General features: G+C 36.8%; 1 protein-coding gene across 1 annotated transcript in view; it reads right to left on the bottom strand.

Moving 5' to 3' along the window:
• Positions 1-11,297: 11,297 nt before the first annotated feature.
• EDNRA (endothelin receptor type A) overlaps positions 11,298-20,953 on the bottom strand; it is a gene marked incomplete at its 5' end in the record, with an annotated part of 33,078 nt that continues 23,422 nt past the window's right edge. Inside the window, 4 exons of the mRNA XM_082315572.1 lie at positions 11,298-13,042; positions 14,990-15,098; positions 15,506-15,639; positions 17,800-17,952. Of these exons, the coding sequence (XP_082171698.1) occupies positions 12,902-13,042; positions 14,990-15,098; positions 15,506-15,639; positions 17,800-17,952 (537 nt within the window). The 3' untranslated portion in view covers positions 11,298-12,901. The remainder of the gene's footprint in view (positions 13,043-14,989; positions 15,099-15,505; positions 15,640-17,799; positions 17,953-20,953) is intronic.

The following is a 20,953-nucleotide window of genomic DNA, read 5'->3' as shown; positions in this document are numbered from 1 at the left end:
CACCCTCAACGTGAAAAAATTTTTCCTTATATCTAGTCTAAATCTACCCTCCTCTAGTTTAAAACCATTACACCTTGTCCTGTCACAGCAGGCCTTGCTAAAAAGGCTAACCCCATCTTTCTTATAAGCCCCCTTTAAGTACTGAAAGGCCGCAATAAGGTCTCCCTGCAGCCTTCTCTTCTCCAGGCTGAGCAACCCCAACTCTTTCAGCCTTTCTTCATAGCAGAGGTGCTCCAGCCCTCTGATCATTTTTGTGGCCCTCCTCTAGACCCACTCCAACAGGTCCATATCCTTATGTATGTCTTTAGGTGGTAGCTACTATATAATAATATAATTAGATAGGCAATGCACAAATTTAACACAAATAATCTAAACAGAGTACCAAAGCACAGAAAAGCAAGTCATCAAACCAAACATATACTGCTTATCCAGGAATGCTAGAAGATAGTGAGACTGGGGAACTGGAATACCTGGTTTTCTGCAATGATATTGCCATAACATATGTATTCAGAATTTGGTGGAAGGAAGATAATCAGTGGAAACAGTGGGATGTCTATGTAAGAAAAATATAGTGGGTTATGTCAAGGGAGAATATGTCATATGTGAAATCAAAGATAACCTGTATTAACCAAGTAATAGTCCCTCTATACTCAACCTGCAAATCTAATGTACAAATAGTGCATAAATAGCATCAAGATAGTAAAAAGATCGTTTTCTTACTGGCTGAACAGTATGGCCACAATGACTGACATACTGTGGGAGCTGGGAATGTTGTGAGGGTATGGACACACTAATAATGGAGCACTTCTACACGAGGTAGAGTGCGTAAATGTAATGCTGGGACACAGTGCTCAAAATTCCTATGGTATTGTGCATGGCTGCTCTGGAATAGAAATCGGGGAACCCACAAGAGGAGAAGTCTGAACGTGATTGCGGCAGTTCACAGGACTGGGTAAAATACTGCTATTAAAAAAAAAAAAGAGGAACAACCTGATGAAGAATAATAAATACTTTTTCAAGCACATCAAGACCAGACAGATAGTGAAGACTGACAGACGTCAAAGGTATAAAAGGAAGCTTAAAGAAGATAAAGTCATAGCAGATTAGCTCAATCCATTGCATCCACACTCACTGTATTGGAGCATAAGTAGCTTCCCATAACAAAACTGTCTTGACAGTGGTTCTAAAGATCTGATTTAAACCAAGGAAAACCTTATAGGTCAGTAGCAAGACAGTAACAAATCACTGGTCAAAATGGTATTTACCTAACTATTTCGAAGAAACTCATATGAGCTTTTAGCTGTAGGTGAAACAATGGACAGCGAACATATGCACAGGGCAGGGGGGTGAGGGGGGAGAGAGAGAGACAGAGAGATTTCTGCATGAAACTACAGAGCAGTAAGCTAAAGTCTGTATTCAGGAAACCAGTGGAACCCATAATGAAGAAAAGAATCAATGGCTGCATTGCTAAACATTACATATTTAGAGAATCTATATAACTTTTGTAAAGGGAACTTAGAGCTCACAAAATTAGGTTCTCTGAGACTGTCATTGAACATGTTCACAAGGGTTGTCACATTGATATCTATTTGGATTTCCAGAAGACTTTTTACAAGATCCATCTTCAAAGACTTAAATCAACTAAGTTTTGATGGTACAAATACAGTGTTAGTAATTATTACAGAAGGATAAAGAACAAAATAGAGCATGATTATGCCGCTGCATCTAGGTCCTGTTGGTGTCTCTGTCGTCCTTTCCATCTTGAAAATAGCATAGTAGAACTCAAGAAAATACAGAAAAGGGCAAAAGGTGATCAATGGTAGAGAACAACTTTCACACAACGTATGAGTAAACAGACTAGTCAGCCTGGAAAAGACATCTGAGTCTATAAACTCATAAGTGGCAAGGTAAACAAAGAGCAATTTTTTACTGTCCCTTAATACAAGAACTAGGGGATACTGAAGGAAATTATCAAATGGCAAGTTCATAGCATAGCCTCACACAATGTAAGTTAAATCACTGGATTCATTGCCTCAAGATGCTATGAATACCAAAGGATTATATAGGGTCAAGGAGATAAATTTATGGAGAAATACCCCTCATTTATGCCAAAGGTACTGATTCTCACCTCAGTTTGGTGAAGGCTTGGACAGTCTCCAGTGAAGTGTTACTGTATGCATACTGGCCTTACATCCTTCCCTAGGTGTGTGCTATTGATCATCATGGGCGACAGGAAGGTCTGACTCAGTATAACTGCTTTAGGTTTTTAGATTCTTATGATCACTAATACAAAGAGAGACTGCTCATACATATACAAAATAGAGCTGACTCTTGTGCTGGACAGGAATGTGTTAATTTTGCATAGAGAGTTCTGAATGAATCTATTTTTCTAGCATTAATTTTTTCTTGTATCATTTTTTAAAAAAATTACTTTTACTTTTGAAGAGCCTCTCAAGAAATTGGCTCGTACACTCCCTAAACTATATGCTACCAAAACTGAATGTTTTAAATCACGGTTGTATATTCTGATTGCAATTATTCCACATATAATCACACTACCGTCACATATTAAAACGTATCTTTATGTATTCATCCCAAACTGCATTTCTCTTTTTTGCTGCCATATTTCAATTGCAAACACATCACTTACTTGGTGATCACAGTCACTTGGAGGTCTATTTCCATGATTTCATCTTCCCATTAGAGAGCTGCTTCTGATTATCTTCTTCAGGTGTATTCCTTTCCTTTTCCACAAATTGATACCATTTATCTTCTATGTTCATCTCCTTTTAGGGCTTAATCCATTCTATGATGTTATTATAAAATTAAATTAATTTACTTCCTTATTTATAGTAAATCCTTCATCTTCTAAATCCTTTTTCTTTTTAAAGTAATACTTGTGAAAGCTGTTGGGCTGATTGTCCTAAAACGTAAATTCTGTAGCTATGTTGGGATTGGGAACAATACAGCAAGAGCTGCAAACTCCCACACTGTTAAATTCCACACATTGCTGTGTTAATACACTTCAAGTGTGACCTGAAAGGGCTTTTCCTAGGCAATGTTTATATTGGTGAAATTTCTAATGCAGCACTCCTGCAACTGCACAGATAGAAACAAATGTTTTGGGTTTGGTTTTTTTTTTTCTTTTCCTTGTAAACATGCAATTTTGGGACAAGAAGCTAGTTTATGTTAGATTCCTCTTTAAGGATAAATTCTGTAATAGAGTCCTGAAGAAATTTTGGGTTCTAGACATTTGTTTCTTCCTAAAACTCATAACAAAAATCATGACTGCCAAAGCTACACTTGATCTAGTTCTAAATTAATTCATTTGGGTACCTGTAACCGTTAATTTCAGTAGCACATTATATCGTTTGCTGTGCTGCTGAGTTACGTTTAGGCAGTCTAGGCTGAGCTTTTTGTCTGTGTAGTGAGATAACAAATACCAAATCTAGATTAAAGTTAATTTGGCTGTATCTGTTTATATCTGTAGTTTGACAGCTCTGGAACTGTTTGTAATAAAAATATTAATCCATTGCAAATTAGACTTCAGAATCTTCTATACTATGTATATCTAAAAGTTAAAGATTTTGTTTATTACTCTTAGCTTAGTATAATGATTGCATAAAACCTTTTGCTTCCTTGATGTGAGACAGAAGCATTCATCTTTTTATTGATTGTGATTCTGAAGAGGCTTTGAGAGAAAAGTTGTGGAAAATTGATAGAAAGCCTTTCCTAAAGATGGAAAATTCATTTCAATGCCAATATTTAATTGCTTTTTTCCCCATTAATTTTATTCTGTTTCCTATAATCACCTGCCCTACAACTGTTACATTTTAATTACTTTATCTTCAGGAACTACCCTGACAATTCAAGGTATGTTCACATTGGAACTTTTGGTATAGGGCGGTAATACCTAAGGCCAACTGTAGGCCTGGATAACGTTAACATTTGAAGTAGTGGAAGCAGTAAAGAGTTCAATGTAAGTTAATTCATCCTGCTTATTGGCAGTGATAAGTCAGGGATAAGAATGGATCTCAGAGAGAAGGACAAGATAATAAGAGAAATGTCAAGGGCAAGGTGTAAGCACCGAGTCAGAGAAACTGGAATTCAACACAAAACTTCCAATTTCTCTAACTTGTGTGTTAGACTATTTAGAGAAAGTTTCTGTTATCTTTTAAATTCACAGAGTTCTCAGGGTTCTGCAGAGTTTGGATAATGAAAAATAGTTAATAATTAATAGTTTCTTGCAGATCACTACTCATCATCAAACTTTTAGTATTAAACATTATAAAGTTTCATTTTTAATGTTTTATAAAATTGTTATGCAGCCTATGTTGCCATGGGCTTGCAGAGCATAGTTTTGGAAAAAATTATTAGAGTATTTATACCAAATGTAGTTGAAGCAGCATTTGGAATAGATTTTCAGCTCCCTGGTGAGCTCAAAATTGTTCTTGAATTGCATTGTTTGTTTATTTGGGTTGGTCGAACCTTTCCATTTTCCATCTTGGCACCCACTGTAACAAACTGTTGCTAACATGTCTGGAACTGTTAACCAGTTCTAGGCATAGCATGGCAATTTGGGTTACAAAGTAGTGGTGAAGTAATCTTGCTTGAACTAAGACATAAACAGTCTATTAAATTAATTATCTGTATTCAATTTTGAGACTCAACAGGGAAAATGTTAACCAATTATCCAATAAATTAAGCATTGTGCGGCATTCTTATTTTCAATTCAGGAGAAGGATTATTGAAATCTACTAGAAGATTAACAAAAAAGTAATCTACTATTACCAAGTAGAGCTTGGTAAGAAGTATGTCAGGTTGGCTTGGTTATAGAGAGCCCCTTTTCTTGTGACATGTAATTCTTTTTCATGTAATACATTTTCCATATTATTTTACTTGATTATTTTATTTGCATACAGAACAACGTTTATGAAATCACATACCCGTGGCAAAAACTGCAAAGAGGGAATGACTGTACATGACAGTTCTCATGCAGTGTTTAGTTAGTGCAAACTCTGTTTTCCCAAAGCCTAGAAAAGAACAGCTAAATATGTAGTCAGCTACAGAAGATGAAATTTTCTGAAAGGACGCAGATCCCAGAGGTCAGTATATCAGGAGAATTGTAAGGGGTTTCAATTTGACTGAGCAGGGTAAACCCCCACAGAGATACTTTTCTCTTATATATATCAGCTTCTTCAGGAATACAGCATACTATATCCCCTGCAGTAATGAGTAGTGATCCTGGGATTCCTCTGACATAGGATTGCGATATTTCTGAGAGCTATGTGCTCACACTATAATATGTCCACATTGATTTCAGTGTAGACCAGAATTGTTTCAGTAAAACTGATCTGCATAATTGCAGTAGGCATGTCAGGGATACGTAATGTTAAGATATTCCAGCCAACTCTACATTTCCAATATCTGCCTGAACAGTGAAGAGGACATATGCAATAAGTGCATTGATATAGATCATTCTATTGATATCTGTGCGATAACTTGTATAAGTAAGAGTTATGTCTTGGAGTAAGGACAGGATCAGGACAATACTCTGGATTTTCAGAATATCAGTATTCTACAGCGAGGATCGTTCCCTGCAAGTAGGCAATCTTCCTGTTCTCTTCTGGCCACCTGTCTCTGTTGGTGGAGTGCTCTGAGAGAAGAACCCTGTTACCTCTGACTTCTTTCATTAAGCTGATTTTGTGGGAGGAAAAGTGTGCCAAAGCATATGAGATGATAATTTTGCAGTTATTCATGTAAGCCCCACAGAATCTTTTACTTCTGTCCTGCTTAGCTGTAATGGGCATTGTCACATTGCCATAGTTACCATGATGATGGGGCTCCATCATACATTCTGATTGAAATCCCAGCCCTGCTGCAGTCAGTGGCAACTTTATCATTTACTTCAGTAGGTTCAGCATTTTATCCGAAGTCACTACTTGAAACTTGAAATTACTTTAATCATAGAATCATAGAATCATTAAGGTTGGAAAAGACCCTTAAGATCATTGAGTCCAACCGTTAACCTATCACTGCCAAGTCCACCACTAAACCATGTCCTCAAGCACCATGTCTATCCGTTCTTTAAATACCTCCAGGGATGGAGACTCAACCACTTCCCTGGGCAGCCTGGTCCAATGCCTGGTTTTAACTTTGATTGAGGTCATACCTTCAGCTGGCAAATAAAATAACATCCTTCTTTATTTCCTTATTATTTCAATCAGTGTAGATACATTCAGTTCTTGTGTGAGGAAATTATAGTCTTGGGTAAGTAAAGCTAGACTGGCTAAGTCTTGATGCCATTTTCATACTTTCCAAGCAGATTATAAAAAATAAAATAAACCAAAATTGATAAAATGTATAAAAGTCCTTAACTGGAAACATAAATTAGTTACAAAACACAGAACTGGGAAACAGTCAATATGTAAGACCACTTCTAGTCTGAAAAATCTGGAAATCTTAGAAGTGAATTTGATCTTTCTTTAGCTGCTTTTTTACACTGAAGTTGTAGCCAATAATTTTCTTTGTAGATTAACCTCATGCCTTTATGCCAGTGGTATTTCAAACATAAGCTTAAACAAATCTGGGGGTCCAGACCAAATTCTTGTATTTGTCATCAAGTGAATTTACCCAATTTTCAAATTTACTACTGTGCTAGTCTCTTTTCTAGAATATTGAATATTGAAACAAACTTTGATTGTTATGAATGTATTCATTCTTTTCTATTTCTCAACAAGCACTTCTATCTTAAAACATTTCGGTATTTGATTGTCCAATGGGCTATTCACATCTTTTGTTCTCAGAGCGTATAGTCATATGTGGTATGGAAGTGCTCATAGTTAAATTACACAGTATTTTTTTTCTGCTTTCTCTCTAAATGGCTCACACTTTTTAAGTAAATGGAAGAGAAGATCAGGGGGTTTTATATAAATGCACTTTATGTGGAAGACCAACCACTGGTTAAAGTTCTGTGCAAGCAAATTCTTATATATACAAATGGTCATAAAAAGGAAATAATTCAACATTTTATTCCTTGATTTTGGAGAAGTCCTTGGCATTGGAATTGTTGCAGGTCATTTGTGATACAGGAAACCCAGAAGTTGCTGGATATTACAAAAAACGTTAGCCAAAGACTATTTTGCAGGGCAAGAAGGCAAGGTTAGTTAAAACTCAGTAAGGCATCTCCTTTTCTTCACAATTATCTCTGAGGTTGAGATGTCTCTTGGAGCTAATACTTCAGAGAAACACTGCAGGGCAATCAAAGAATCTTGCATAGGATAGTTACGTCCTCCTGATCCCCAGAATTTGGACCTATTTTATATGCTGGAGCATAAAGATTTATAGCCCTTACAGTATTTTATTCCAGCTCATGTAACTGTGGACAGTCTCATTCATGTAAACATCTACTCTTTTAATTATTATTTTAATTCTGGTTGAATTAGCAAAAGTTGTATAGTTTGGGGTTTTGGTTTTTTTTTCTGTAAAAAAATCAATATATTTTCCTCTAGTAGTGCTGAACTGTGGTCTTAATTTGTCCCAAGAGTACTATGTTAATTTTCTGTTTAAAACTTGACCCTAAAAATTTTTTACTTTTCTGGTAGTGTGGTTTAGTTGTGCTTCTGTACTGGAATATACCATGTATCTGGAGATGGGTCCTTTATTAATACTGTGTAGATATTTGAAAGAAAGCTAATCCAAATGTGTACTTTATTCAGAGGCAATACCAAGGAGGCCACTGTACAACAATTTTGGAGGGGAAAAGACACAAAAACTTTAGACACAGAGATTTCAATAAATATGAAGTGTGCCTACAGGATGGCACAGTGGTGTCTAGTAATGACGGAATTCTAATCTTTCCCTATGTTTAAAATACTTAGCAGAATGCATGTTCTCTTGGATGGCTTAGAAATGCTTCTCAGTAATCGTTTTGGATGCTGGATCCAGTAACTTGAAGACTCAGTCTTTTTACTCCCAAAGACTAAGACAACATGAGATTAAAGCAAAGGCCTTATTCTGAGATGCACCAAGTATTTCCAACTCATTGATTTCACAGCAGTTTGCAGATACTCAGTTACTCTGAGAAATGTGGCAGAGTGCTGCTGAAGAATGGAATAAATTCTTTTTTCTTATCAGTTGTAACACTTATTATGTTGACCTTTATTGTAATAATAAGCTACTGTAACTAATGAGACTACAAAACTGTGACTCAAGCAACAGTTCATTTCAGAAGCAGTGATATCTGTACAGGGAAAAAGCTGATTCTAGATGAGATACTAGACATCAATTAATTTCATCTTCCTTTAGAGAAACTGGAGATGACCTACATTTTTTAATTTAGTTCTTATCTTCCTTTCCCACACTTGGACTAATGATAAGCTGTGTTTCTTTTAGAGCCACATTTTAAACATGCCTGGTTTGGGTTGGAGTTTTTTTCCTGTGCGACTTGGGAATTGTTTCTGTTCTGTAAACTTTTTCTGCGTCTTCTCTTACTCTGATTTTGGAGATAATTGCCTTTATTTAGTTTTTTAAAGGGTGAGGAGCGTAAATTAGAAATACTTCGCTGAGCCAAGCTTTGCACAACTGATTGTCTGGAAGAAATTTTGCAAGGCAATGTTAGCATGCAGTCCGAGTGTGTTCCTTCTAATGAAAATGCATGCTTTGCCTCAGGGACATTTGAGCAGAAATCTGTTCATACAAATGCAGCAGAATTTGAATTTGTACCGTGTCTTCTCACAAACTGAAACCCATAAGGCCTCACAGAATCAAATGATATAGGAACAAGATTGTGGTAAATATGCAAACGATGAGAGAGAAACGGCAAAAAAGCAAGTAATTTCACAAGCAATGGAACTTACAAATACTGGTTTCCAAGAACTTGTGTGTTGTGGTTTGATTCTCAGATGTCTTACAAGTTGCAAGCTCTGATCAAAGCTTTTTCTGCATCTTAATGTTCATAACATCTCTCTACCCTGTGAATTTGTTGAGTACATATAAACTCCTTTTCAGCAATTTTCTGCATAGAACACGAGTAGGATCTTGTTCTTCTACCCATCCTGCAGTTTTTGTGAAATTCTCTGTAACTTCATAATAACTCCGTTCTGTAAAATTTATTGAAATTGGGTAAGGAGTTCATAGTTGTTTTTGAAAGATGGAGGGACAGACAGGTAAACACCTGAAACTGACTGTATTAAAAGCAGAAATAAACATATTCAGACATGAGGGTTGCATAAGTCTCCTTTCACAGAACCAAGCTAACAGTTCTGTCAGGTGAGATTTATGATGAACTAATATGTAGGCACTTTTTTTCCAAAGCATAGGAGCTGGCTAGGTCAGGTCTGAAGCACAGAGTTTCACATGTAAATAAATAAATACAAACATAAATATAAGTGAAAACCTATGTATGCTGTATCTTTGAAGCAAATAAGTATAAAATATACCAAAGAGGAAATGTTTAGTGAGGTAGTTTGAAAAAAATGCATATGGAAAACAAGAATAACTGGATTCTAAAATTAAAGAGAACTGCAAAGTGTTTGAAGTTGAGATGTGAGAGTATATGTAAGGGAAACAGTCAATGAAGTTTTACATTGACTGGACTGAAGAGTTGGGAATTGTGAAGTCCACAAAAAAGATGATTGCGATAGTTAAATGGATTTTGATTATGATGAACAGATGTTACAAAAAGTGTAAGAAATTAATCTGAAACTTGTGGAATAGAGATCCTGTCAGCTGCAGAGAAAAGATAGGATAGGTTCAGCTGAGAGGAATGCAAACAGCAGACATAATAACATCTATAAAATAAGAAGAGGATGGAAGGATACTTGTCGAAAGTTGTTCTGATGTAAAAGGGAAAGCAGCTTCTGTGCAACAATAGAGGAAAATCCCAACTAAACCTACGCTGGTTTTGATGCACAAAGAGAAATGCCAGAGCAACTTTTTGCAGAACTTGGCAGGAAAGCGAAAGGTTAAAATTAAATATGATTGAATTTCAGAATTGTGGAAGACTTCTGCTGGTTCTTTTGGAAAGGTAGCTTTTTTAGAATTGAGGGTAGATACAATACTAGGAGGGATATTTACCATTACCAGTGGGAAGGATAGGAGAGAATTTAAAAAGTAAATACCTTAGTAAGTTTTATGGAAACAGTTCCCCCCTCACCATAATTGCCACATCTTAACACCCTTTTTCTGTATGATTGGTTTGTGAGTGGGAGCAGCAGCCGCCAATGAAAGCACAAAAGAGGATGCATGGCAAGAAAGAGTCTGAGACCTCCCGAGACCTCACTTGTCACTGTTACTTAGGCTCTGTCTGTCCTTCCGCTGGCTGGAGGAGATGGAATGAGGATCACCAATTAGTTTTTGCAGGCTTTGATCCCTAAGTAAGTTTCCAAAAATCATTCTAAAGCATTCTAAAAAACACCTCTCACATCTGTTAGATATTTTACCCTCTGTTTTTTCTTTAGTTAAAAAGTTTTGTATTTTATAATGTTGCTGCTAAGGTCAGTCAGCTCTTTGGGGTGTAGATGTTTTTTCCATCTAGGCTGAACTGGCTTAAAGTATGCTTTGTGTGTGCACATGCCTGTATCTTTGCCACATAATAGAGCAAACTATTGGTTTGAAAGGGATAGGTGTTTGAAGTGTTAATACTGAAAGGAAAGTTGTTAGCTTTTCATGACTTGTGGTTGGTATCAATGCTGGTAAAGCCTAAAAATGGTCCATTTCAGGGTCTGAAACTTTTGCAGGTAGATGGTTTTTTTTGTAGAAGTTGAGCCCTAAAGTTTCTGTCCTGGATTGTCTTTACTGCTACTGTCTTATGTAGACAGGTAGAAAAGACTGTCTCTGAACAACCAGATTATTGATTTGCTGGTATAGTATGAATTTTTTGGTTCATCTAACCATCAGATAAATAATGGAAGAGGCGAATGCGCACAAAGCTTTTTCCTGCCTTGAAATAAAGAAGGGGCAATTTACAACTTAAATCCATTCTTCATGTCTGTTTTCTGTTTAACTTTATCATCTGCTCAATACATTCTGTCAAAGGAGCAGTGAAGGTGTCAGGATGTAAAGAGACTCAGTAATTCAACCTTCTCAAAGGAAAGCAGTGTCACTCATTTACTATGATTTTTGATACAGTTTGAGGATGAAATGTTTTAAATAAAATTCAGCCAAGTCTCATTCAATACCATGCTCTTAGGCACTACTGCAGAGCACTGTCAGAAGACTGTATTTAGGTTTATAACACATGAACATAAATTTGTATGTATTTATACACGCATATATGTCACAGAGACAAAAGCACACAAAAATACATAAACCAATTTAAAGAACTTTTTTTTTAATATACTTTAGAAGATTTGTGTGAATGTAAACATTTGGGAAACTTGTGTAGCAGAAGTCACTGTGGGCACTAGCATTTGGACCTCATAAATAAAAATATGCAGGATTATACCTTTCACTTGAAATGTAACGGATGTTTAAAAATTTGTGGAATTTTAATTACTGCTTCTTAGCCTGGCACAACAGATGCTATAAATTTCCTAGCAGATTTGTGCATGAGGCATATTATATATGACACCACACTATTTAATTCCACTATTTAATGAAAGGCTACCTATTAAAAATTTTTATAGCCAAACAAGGAATCTCTTGCCATGTAACCATAATGGATGGGAATAATAAGTAAATCACCAGTTTACATGTATGCAAGCAATATTTTCTACAGATTATTCATAGCATTTGTACGGTTAACAATTCTAATAAACTATTAAACCCCATTAAAATCTTTCAACATTGTGAGAGTAAGACAAAGAACTCTGTAAGCATAAGGCACAAAATATCCTTGTGCACATCCAGCTGTTACGGACTTCTGCAGTTCTGCATTCACTATGACTATAACCTCATGTTCACAATGTGTAAGTACTGTTGTGCATAGTTGTTATGATAATAACCATATTCTCAGAATTCTTTGGACAGCTTTAATAATGGTTCACTGTGTTCCACTGACCCTCATTTTGACTTAGATTTAACACAGCTATAGTCTAAATAGATTAATAGGTTCATATAGTTTAAGAATTAACATGGCAGGTTAATTAAAAACACATTGTAAGGTGCCCCTCTGTGGGCATCTTCCATTCTTTTTGCTGGTATAGATTATGTTTATTATGTTTATTTTGTACAGAGCATTAGAATAAATAACACAGTATAGTACTGTATTATTAACACCTTTTTTTGGTATTAATCTGTGCTTAAGTGCCAAATGTCAATGCTACTTTAAATGGTCTCTTCCTATTTTTGAGTACTGAAGTGCTACAAATGTGAACTGCCCAGCTAATGTCCTGACCCATTGTAACATAAGTAAATAAAATACTGGTGTGGACCAAAACATTTTCCAACTTAAACCTGAAAAACAACAACGACAACAACAATATGCAAAACATACTGGTGCACAGAATATGTCCACCACACAAATAAAAGTTAAAAGACAAATGGGCAGAGAGAAAATATAGTCACAGACAAGATTCTATTTTGATATCTTCTGAAAAATTCCGGAGTGATTAACTCTAGTGACTATCAGGTAAAAAGATTGTATTGTACCAGTCACAGACACTGGACAGTTCCTGCTTGATTCAGAAGAGCAAACCACCTGTGTAGTTCAAGTCAGTTTTTTGGTGTCATAATTACATCAATATCATTTTCAGAGACAGAATTACCATCCAGTGGATCTCAGTTCACGGAACATCACAGTTATAGTCAGTCAATCTACTCAGTCACCTCTACAATTAGGTACAAGGGTGCACGTGTCTGAATTGATAATGGAACAGTCACTGGGCTTCCTGTCGAAATAGCTTTGTTGTGACTCTTTTTTTCCTGTTTGATTCTGAAGTGGTATCAGAGTCCTTAATTTTCAGTTTATGCTGTCTTTATGGCTGCTTCGATCTGTATTGTGATTGTTTAGTTCTTGATTTTTCCACTGAATGCTTGTTCCATTCATGGGCACTGAAGTCACTAGACTCTTAGATTGGGAGCAGCAACAGCAAAGACATGACTGGAAATAAAAAAAAAAAAAAGGTTAACACAAATTTGTCAAGTCTATGCAGATTGCCAGCCATATTTTTCATTCAGAAATGAACAGGCTATTCTACCTGAACGGAGCGATAGCTGCACTCAGGCAAATTTTTTATCCTAGGATGCAAACAATTCTTGTGATTAAACATCACAAATGCAGCAAATTAGGCCTGGCCTGTGCCTCTTATTTAAGAAAAACTTTCACAGTATCAAAAGGGAAATTTGTTTGACTAGGGTAAATAGATTGAGAACTGACAGAACGCAATACGTATTGTAAGGACTAGGTTGGAGTTTTTATCCCTCTTTATCACTGCACTTCAAACTTAGGGATCAGAAGGCTGTTTAGCACGTAAGAGAAAAGAAAATTCCCCAGCCTGTGACTTAGGTCTCTTCTCACATCTTAGAAGAAGACAAAAATGTTTAGGAAAGGGGACAGTGAATATATTGAGGTGCATCATTTTTCACAGTTAAGAATAGAAGTTCATTCAAGATCATACTCCCAGCTTCTGCACAGGCTGGTATGTTCAGTTGTCTCTTCTGAAAGGAGCAGAAAGGATTCTTCAGCTATCCTCCCGCCCCCCGCCCCCCCAAAAACTAGTGCTTAATTCTGTGTAGATGGAATCTCCACTTTAGGGGAAAGAGTTAAGGCCTCAGAGGAGCAACGGCAATAGCAGCAGTAGATCTATGACTTCTGTGAACTCAGTGAGAAGGGAGTGTTGCAGAGAGGTAAAGCCAGACTTAAGATATATGTACTATCTGTCTATGGGTGGGTATGTAAAATAGCAATGGAGATAGGTTGAGAAACTCAAATACAAAAAGGAAAGATTGCCTGAATTAATGACCTTGATACTAGAAGGAAAAGGGTAAGCTATAATGAGAAGCTGGGAAGGATTAAATAATAGCTGAAAATTCTTTAATGAGAGTTGTTGGATGGTAATTTTATTTGGAAGGACAAATGGGAAGAATGAACTAATGATATGAGGAGCAGCCTGGTAGTACCCACTGTTACTTCTCCCTTTCACCTGAGGACAAGTTCAGGCATATTATCCTCTCCACAGTTCCCAAATGAAGTAGGGGACCGTAAAAAGCAAAGCTGACATTTATCATGTGAAAATACTCCCTTAAAACAACTTGTAGGTCTGGGCAGGCTGCAGAAAAACAGGTATTCCCTATTCTAATAATTTATTACATTTTTTCAGTAGCTTGAGTTGCCTATTCACAGACTTAAAGTTTAGTGGTACAGTCCTGTCGTCTTTTGCTTTTCTTCACAGATAAAGGTATTTCAGTCTTCCTTTTCCATTTCATTACTTCCTTTACCACTGTATGTTCTCATTTTCTTTCTTCCTGTATTGCCTTTATTAGGTGAATGGGGACTTGTAGAGGCACAGTGTCACAAGGAAATTATTATACCCTTAAAATATATTTTCATGTGTAGGAACTGGAAAAATGCAGGTAAAAGCCATAATGCGTATTTAATTGCCAACGTCAACTCAGGTGCCTGCTTTGGTATTCAAGCCGGAAAATTTCAGTCGTTAATGGGATTGTTTAACTGTAGGCAGCTCGGTGTCTTATGTATGTGTTCTTTGTCTTGATCTAGAGTGGGAAATATGTTATAAACCAAATTCTATTTCATGTACATGTCAAATGCAGATAAACAGTACTTACAAGGGCGTGTCTATCTCAGTTAACATGTTTACATATGAGGACTATGTCAAACTTATTTACTGGTTTAGCATTTCAGATAAAGTGGATAGTTCCACTTTCTGTTTGGTACGTGCGCTATGTGAGCTGCTAGCTGGTAAACTAGACAATTTAGAATCTTTCATTCCTTTCCATGCCTCTTCTCCCGACTGCTAAAAATAGATAATAACTCAGTGGTTTAATACAGTTCATTAACTGGACATAAAGTCTTACAAAAAGATCTTACCTGGAAACAGTTTTTAAACTTCTTGCTCACAAAATACAGAGCTATTGGGTTTATACAAGAGTTCATGGTTGCCAGGTTGATGCTGATATAATCCAGTGGCAGCAAGAAACTAGGCAACAAAAGAGAAAGCAAAACATTTAAACTGTTCATATACTGTAGAAGCATCCGTACTCTTTGTAGTTATAATCTCTTCTGTCACAGAAACTAATTCTCTCTTACCTAACTCCCTCAATCTAATCTTGTATCATGCCAGGTCTGTAATAACCTATCTCACAGAAGTTCACAAAAGCCAGAGGAAAGTGATTGCAATGGTGACAGACAACATTTATTGAAATTATGCTACCCCATTAAAACTGAAACCCCTGAATATGGACGCAGCTGAAAAGTCATAAAACAAAGTGTTTGCTCTTCTACCACCACAGTTGCATGCACAATGACATTTCTCACATAAACTCCAAGTGTGCGGCATTATATTTTTTCAGTATAAAAAATTGATTGATACAGAAAATGAAGTACCTGAGCAGTTCACATCTGCCGGGGTCTCTTTCATTGTATACCATTTTCTTCAAAATTCGGCTCAAATGGAGAGGGAACCAGCAAAGAGCAAAAATCACTACTAAACAGAAAACTGTCTTTGCAACTTCTCGGCGCTAGAAAAAGAAGTAAAGATAACTATGACTGAGTGCCTAATTCATATTGGTAGATGATTGTAGTGTAGTGATGTTGGTAGCAAAGTAAGTAACCTAGATAAAGCATGCGAGGATTTCCGGAGTGCAAGCTTCCAGACTACCTGATATCCCTGAACTGTTTTTTATGGGGCTGCTTGTGGTTTTCATTCTGGCCATCCTCAACAGAACCTCCTCATCACTAAGACTGGAGCAGCTGGAGCACACAGGTCATTGCCAGGACATTATAGATGTTAGCCAAGGAAAATCCACTGCTGGGCTTTCCTGAAGCTGATTACTTTCCCAGCCTTCTTATTCCTCTACACTGGATTAGTTTTCTGGAAATCCCTCAGATAAACCTCGTTCTTCAGAAACATGCATAATCTGCAAGAAAACTTTTTCATGTATGAGGGAAACTGGGATTACGCCTGCTTGATAAACCACTTCTACCTAATCCTTGATGTGGGGCGATCTGTAAACCAAGGCACGTAAATCAATTGGCAGTAAAAGTTCCATTCAACCATGTACCTAGTCAGGATGTCAGATCCTCTCTGATGTACTATTTTATATTTAGTATACACCATATTACGTAAAGGGATACTGCACAGTATATGAATTTTGCTATGTGATCTTTGCTATGTGATCTTGATGTTCTTAAGTAAATAGTTCCTCTACAAAAAAAATTTTAGAAATGTCTGTATTACAGCTTAATCTCATAATACTTAGTCAGGAAATAATTTCAATTTAATGGATATTTTATATGGCTCTGGAGATTTACAAATGTTTTAGTGGATTTTTGACAATGCATACCAGTGGTGTTTGGTAGGCATGGATTTGATAAAAAGAAGCATATGAAGGGGTAAGAATACCGCTTCTGAAACTGCCACTGTAATGTAACAATAACAAGCATTGCCAAGCTCTGTCATTAAAAAACTTAAAGTCAAATGTGTGATTACAGTAAGTCTTGTTAGGCTTTGAATATGACTATTATTGTTTCTTCTTTCTTATAATAGCTGTTTTTATCAAAATACAAAAAGGATCATGACTAGACATTAATGTGGACAAGGCTGTAGGGAAGGAAAGAAGAAGGGCAAAAGGTGATAGTTAAAAAGACGAGCATTTGTAAATTGTAGCATAAAGTCACCCTCCAGAAACCAGTGTGAGTAGCTTGCTGGGCACTGCACGTCAGGATGGGAAAGCTGGAGGGTGGATTCCCCCAGCCCGTACATACCATTCTAGTTCTAATGGGTGGAGTAGTTTGTGTGTGGCCCTAGGACAGGCTGTGTTGCAAGCCCTGGGGCCTGATGAGGGGAAAAAGTGGAGGATCTGTACAAGGGGAGGGTTTTCCAGTCTGCCCTGGTGGGGAATGAACCAGCAGAGGAGGAACCTCTGAGAGAACTCACTCCGACACAGAGGGGACTGCTTTAGGGATTCACGTCTGTGAATGTGGAATTTGAAAGAAAGAGTGGAATTTGAGGGGCTGACATTAACGCAGGGGAAAAGCTACAGATTGTTTTTAAAATTTCAGTTAGGAATTAAACATCAGACAGTGCTGCAAAAACAGCGAAGTGAGATCTGACGGTTCTGTGAGTGACTTTATTCTATGATCATTTGTTTGTACTGTTCTCCTGTTGCTCTTTTCAAAGCAGCTACAGTAGCAGTACTGCATCAGTGCAAGAACCGTGAAAAAAAATCCACTCTATTCTAAACCAGGTTATTCTACAATTGCTTTTTATATGAAACTAAAGTTGCATATCAAAGTGTGCCAAAATTAGGGAGGACCCATGGAGTCATATCTTTATGAATAAAAAGAAGCATTTTTTTGGCAAATCTTTGTAGTTAAATTTCAAAGCCTTTAGCCAATAGTGATTTGAGGTTAAAGAGAAGGAGAGCACAACTGTCATACATACTTAAGAAAAGAAAGACACTGGCTAGTTTCCTGCGCGTGCTGTCTTCAATACCTCCTTATACTATGATTTAGTCTTGTGTTCCGGGTTTAAATTAATACCTTAACGTCATAAATAACCTACATCCTCACTTTCTATTTCTGTAATGTACTGTATTCAAGTATGCTTTGAAACATTTCTAAGATAACTCAAAGAGAGAAGAACAGTATTTTCAAACATCGGTGTTCCTAATATTTACCTGCTTAAGGTGTTCACTGAGAGCGATTCTCAAGTTGCTGTTTCTTCTGTTTAACATTTCACAAGTCATTAACGTATAAAAGATGGCAGTACACGCCAGTGGCATGCAGAAATAGAAACCAAACAGCCACCAATCCTTTGCATCTTTGTAAAACTGTAGATAAGGTAAAGAAAAGAGAAGATATTTTCTTATGATTCAATGGAAGTACCACAGAAAGATCTTGGAAAGCGTGACAGTTGATATACCAGTATCTGTCTATTGGTAAAGAGCACAAATTATGTAAACCTTCTTATTGTTGATCTGTTTTGGACCAACATCAAAATGGGAATTGTGGCGGTGTAAACATTTATTTTACCTTATGGATAGCCTGCCTGTACCTCTGTTGCAATCTGTATTGGGTTGGAATTTTTTTTGGTTGTGCTTTCTGAACATTTACACTCATTCATGAAAACTGGAATCCAGTTTCCTGAAAAAGACATGCCAAAATGTAGACAGTGTCAGTTTGCGATAACAAATCTTCCTAAAAGCCTGTCTCAGGAAATGCCATTTACCTCTACGGCTTCTGTCCTGATTCCAAAAAAGGAAAATTCAAAATGTCTTGTAACTTTAATCACCTTTTGTTATCAGTGAAAAGATTGGTAGTTGGTTTGCTTATGTACTGGGCAGATAGGAGCCACTTCATAAGTGTTTGTCTGATATATGCAAAGCTTAGGACGGGTGGCTTCTAGTGGTACAGTTACTTTTAACCCTTTGCCTGCCATTCATACCACTTGGCTTTTGTAACAGGACACTGAGGGACTTGATAGAGTCGTAGTTCTTTGCTGTGTAATTTTAAGTGTTAGCTGTGATTTAAGCTGTGGTTTAAGTTAATACGTTGGTGTCTTATGGGAAATACTACATTTGACAAAACATGTAAAATTACTCTTTTCTGTAGACGATTATATTTTCAGACTTGAGAAAATATTGTATCTTGGTTTTTAACTTTTATGCTCAGCCAAAAGTGTGCACTGAAATACGACATTTTAAATACTTCCTGTCTCTATGTTATTAGTTACTGAGATGGATGTGTGTAAAAGGGAACCCTCTTTCTCATAATCTTTCCCCTAACTTGTTTATTCCTAGTGGATGTGCTCTTGTAACATCATAGTTCCCACACCAAATGTCAAAATGCTAATAACTGAGGATTATATGAATCCTGTTTGAAAAAGTCAAACTTTTGACATCTTGTTTACATTTAAAACTGAACGGTACTAAACTTTGAAAGATGAAAAAAAGGGATACAATTAATAGACTAGTATTTAATAATGTTCATTTTTAAATCTGCTTTAGGTACACTAGAAAGTTGGTTTACTAAGAAAAAGGGAATGCTTTTGGTTTTTCTCCCTCTACCCCAACACAGCTGCTTAGAGAGCTTGCTAATTTAGAGTACGCTGCTGGTATCTAGGCCACAACCCCACCTCACAGGACATTTTGAATTGTGTTGATTAGCTTGTTTCCTCCTCCTCATTCGCCTCATCCCTGCGTGAGGAGGTGCTTCAGTCTGCTGCATAGTTGTGCTCTCCTTGGGGGCAGAATTTCCCCCCCTGGGAACAGAGCTTCTGCCAGCAGAAAACCAGAAAACACTATGCCTCATATTTGAAGAGTTTGTACTGAGGGGAAATCCAATTACCACTCCTTCTGCAGAGAAAAAGATTACAAATACATGGAGACAATTATCTTTTCCATGGCAAATTCCTCCAAGTCAGACTAGAATCATGTTCGTTGGGCAGCACAACAGAGTGTGTCCTGTGTGAATCCATGCTATGTTTACAGGGAACACTTTCTGTCGTATTGGTCTACCAGCTTTCATGAGCATTGCCTGTCAGTCAAGAAAACACACACAGAGTTCTGTGTCACAGCCCTGACCAACGCGTCAATTCTGTACGAGGACCTGGCTTTGAGAAGTTATAAAACCTACACAAAAATGTCTGTAAATGATTAATTGTGGAATCTGAGTTTCACAAAGCTTACATCAAAGCACAAAATTGGGTTGATTTAAGAGAAGTAGACATTCTTTCGTTTGTCTTAAAAGCCCACATGGAACTGGTTTGCTACAGGAAATGTGCATTTTAAACAAGTTTCCTAGTGCACTCAGCCTCTTGGGATTCATGGTCTAGCATGAATCTTTTAAGTCTTTCGAGGATAGCTTTAAACATGAATAAAGCTCCTATTAAAAACAAAAGTTAATCATAAATCCTTCCCAAAGTTTAGTAATTGTTTATTGTGGTGTTTGTGGTAGTAAATGCTATAGTTAAGGTTAAAATGGTATTTCCATTTTAATCTCATGTTTGTACTTGCTTGCAATGCATTGAAACACAACACTCTCCATTTTGACTGACGCATCCAACATTTACTCTCAGCTTGGACATAAATGCTGGTTTGTTTCCTTGAAAATCAAAGTGGCATAGGGAGATTCAGAGCTTTTGAATTATGCTGAGCAAGCAAAAGATACTAATTCCTGCTAATAAAACAAAACGAGCTATTCTACTTACTACATTAAGAACAGAACAATAATCATTAAAGTTAGCATGCCTATGGAAGATCTATGGAAGTGATTTTGAGAAGAGGGAAGACAAAACTCTTCTTTTTCTTAGGGAGAGAGGAAGTGAAGATTATCCAGGCACATTTGTGGAGAAAAAAAACCATTACAAAAGGGAATTTTGCTGCACTGTGCATGTCATAAATCATATTATTATAACTACAGTATCTACAGTCATATAGTCTGTAGAGTTTAGAAACAAGGCTATAGTAAGTCCTGGGCAATTCCACTGCGTCTTCACCTGCATTAATTATTTGCATTAGGGAATTCCTTTTGTCTTCTCTTGCAATTGTCTCTTGCTCTTTCTGCCATTCCTGCAGTCTATGTAACCCTACCAAAGTTGGGGATGTTCCTCTGAAAAACACGAATCATCCACACTTTTTATTTTCTAAATTTCCTAGCTCCATTTTGCCTTATCCTTCCCAGTTCTAGCCCAAGACATGTTCTGATCCAATACAAGAAGTGCCAGACATTCAAAAAAAGAGAAACTTGCACTCTATCATGAAAAATTCTAGTCCAGAAAAAAATATGAATTTTCCCTCAAGAGTTAAGACCTTGTACTCTCTGCCTTCTCAG

Source organism: Platalea leucorodia, assembly GCF_965183815.1.
Source record: "Platalea leucorodia genome assembly, chromosome: 6".
Lineage (NCBI taxonomy): Eukaryota > Metazoa > Chordata > Aves > Pelecaniformes > Threskiornithidae > Platalea > Platalea leucorodia.
Note: the sequence above shows the minus strand (reverse complement) of the source record. Positions and strands in the feature narration are given on the sequence as shown.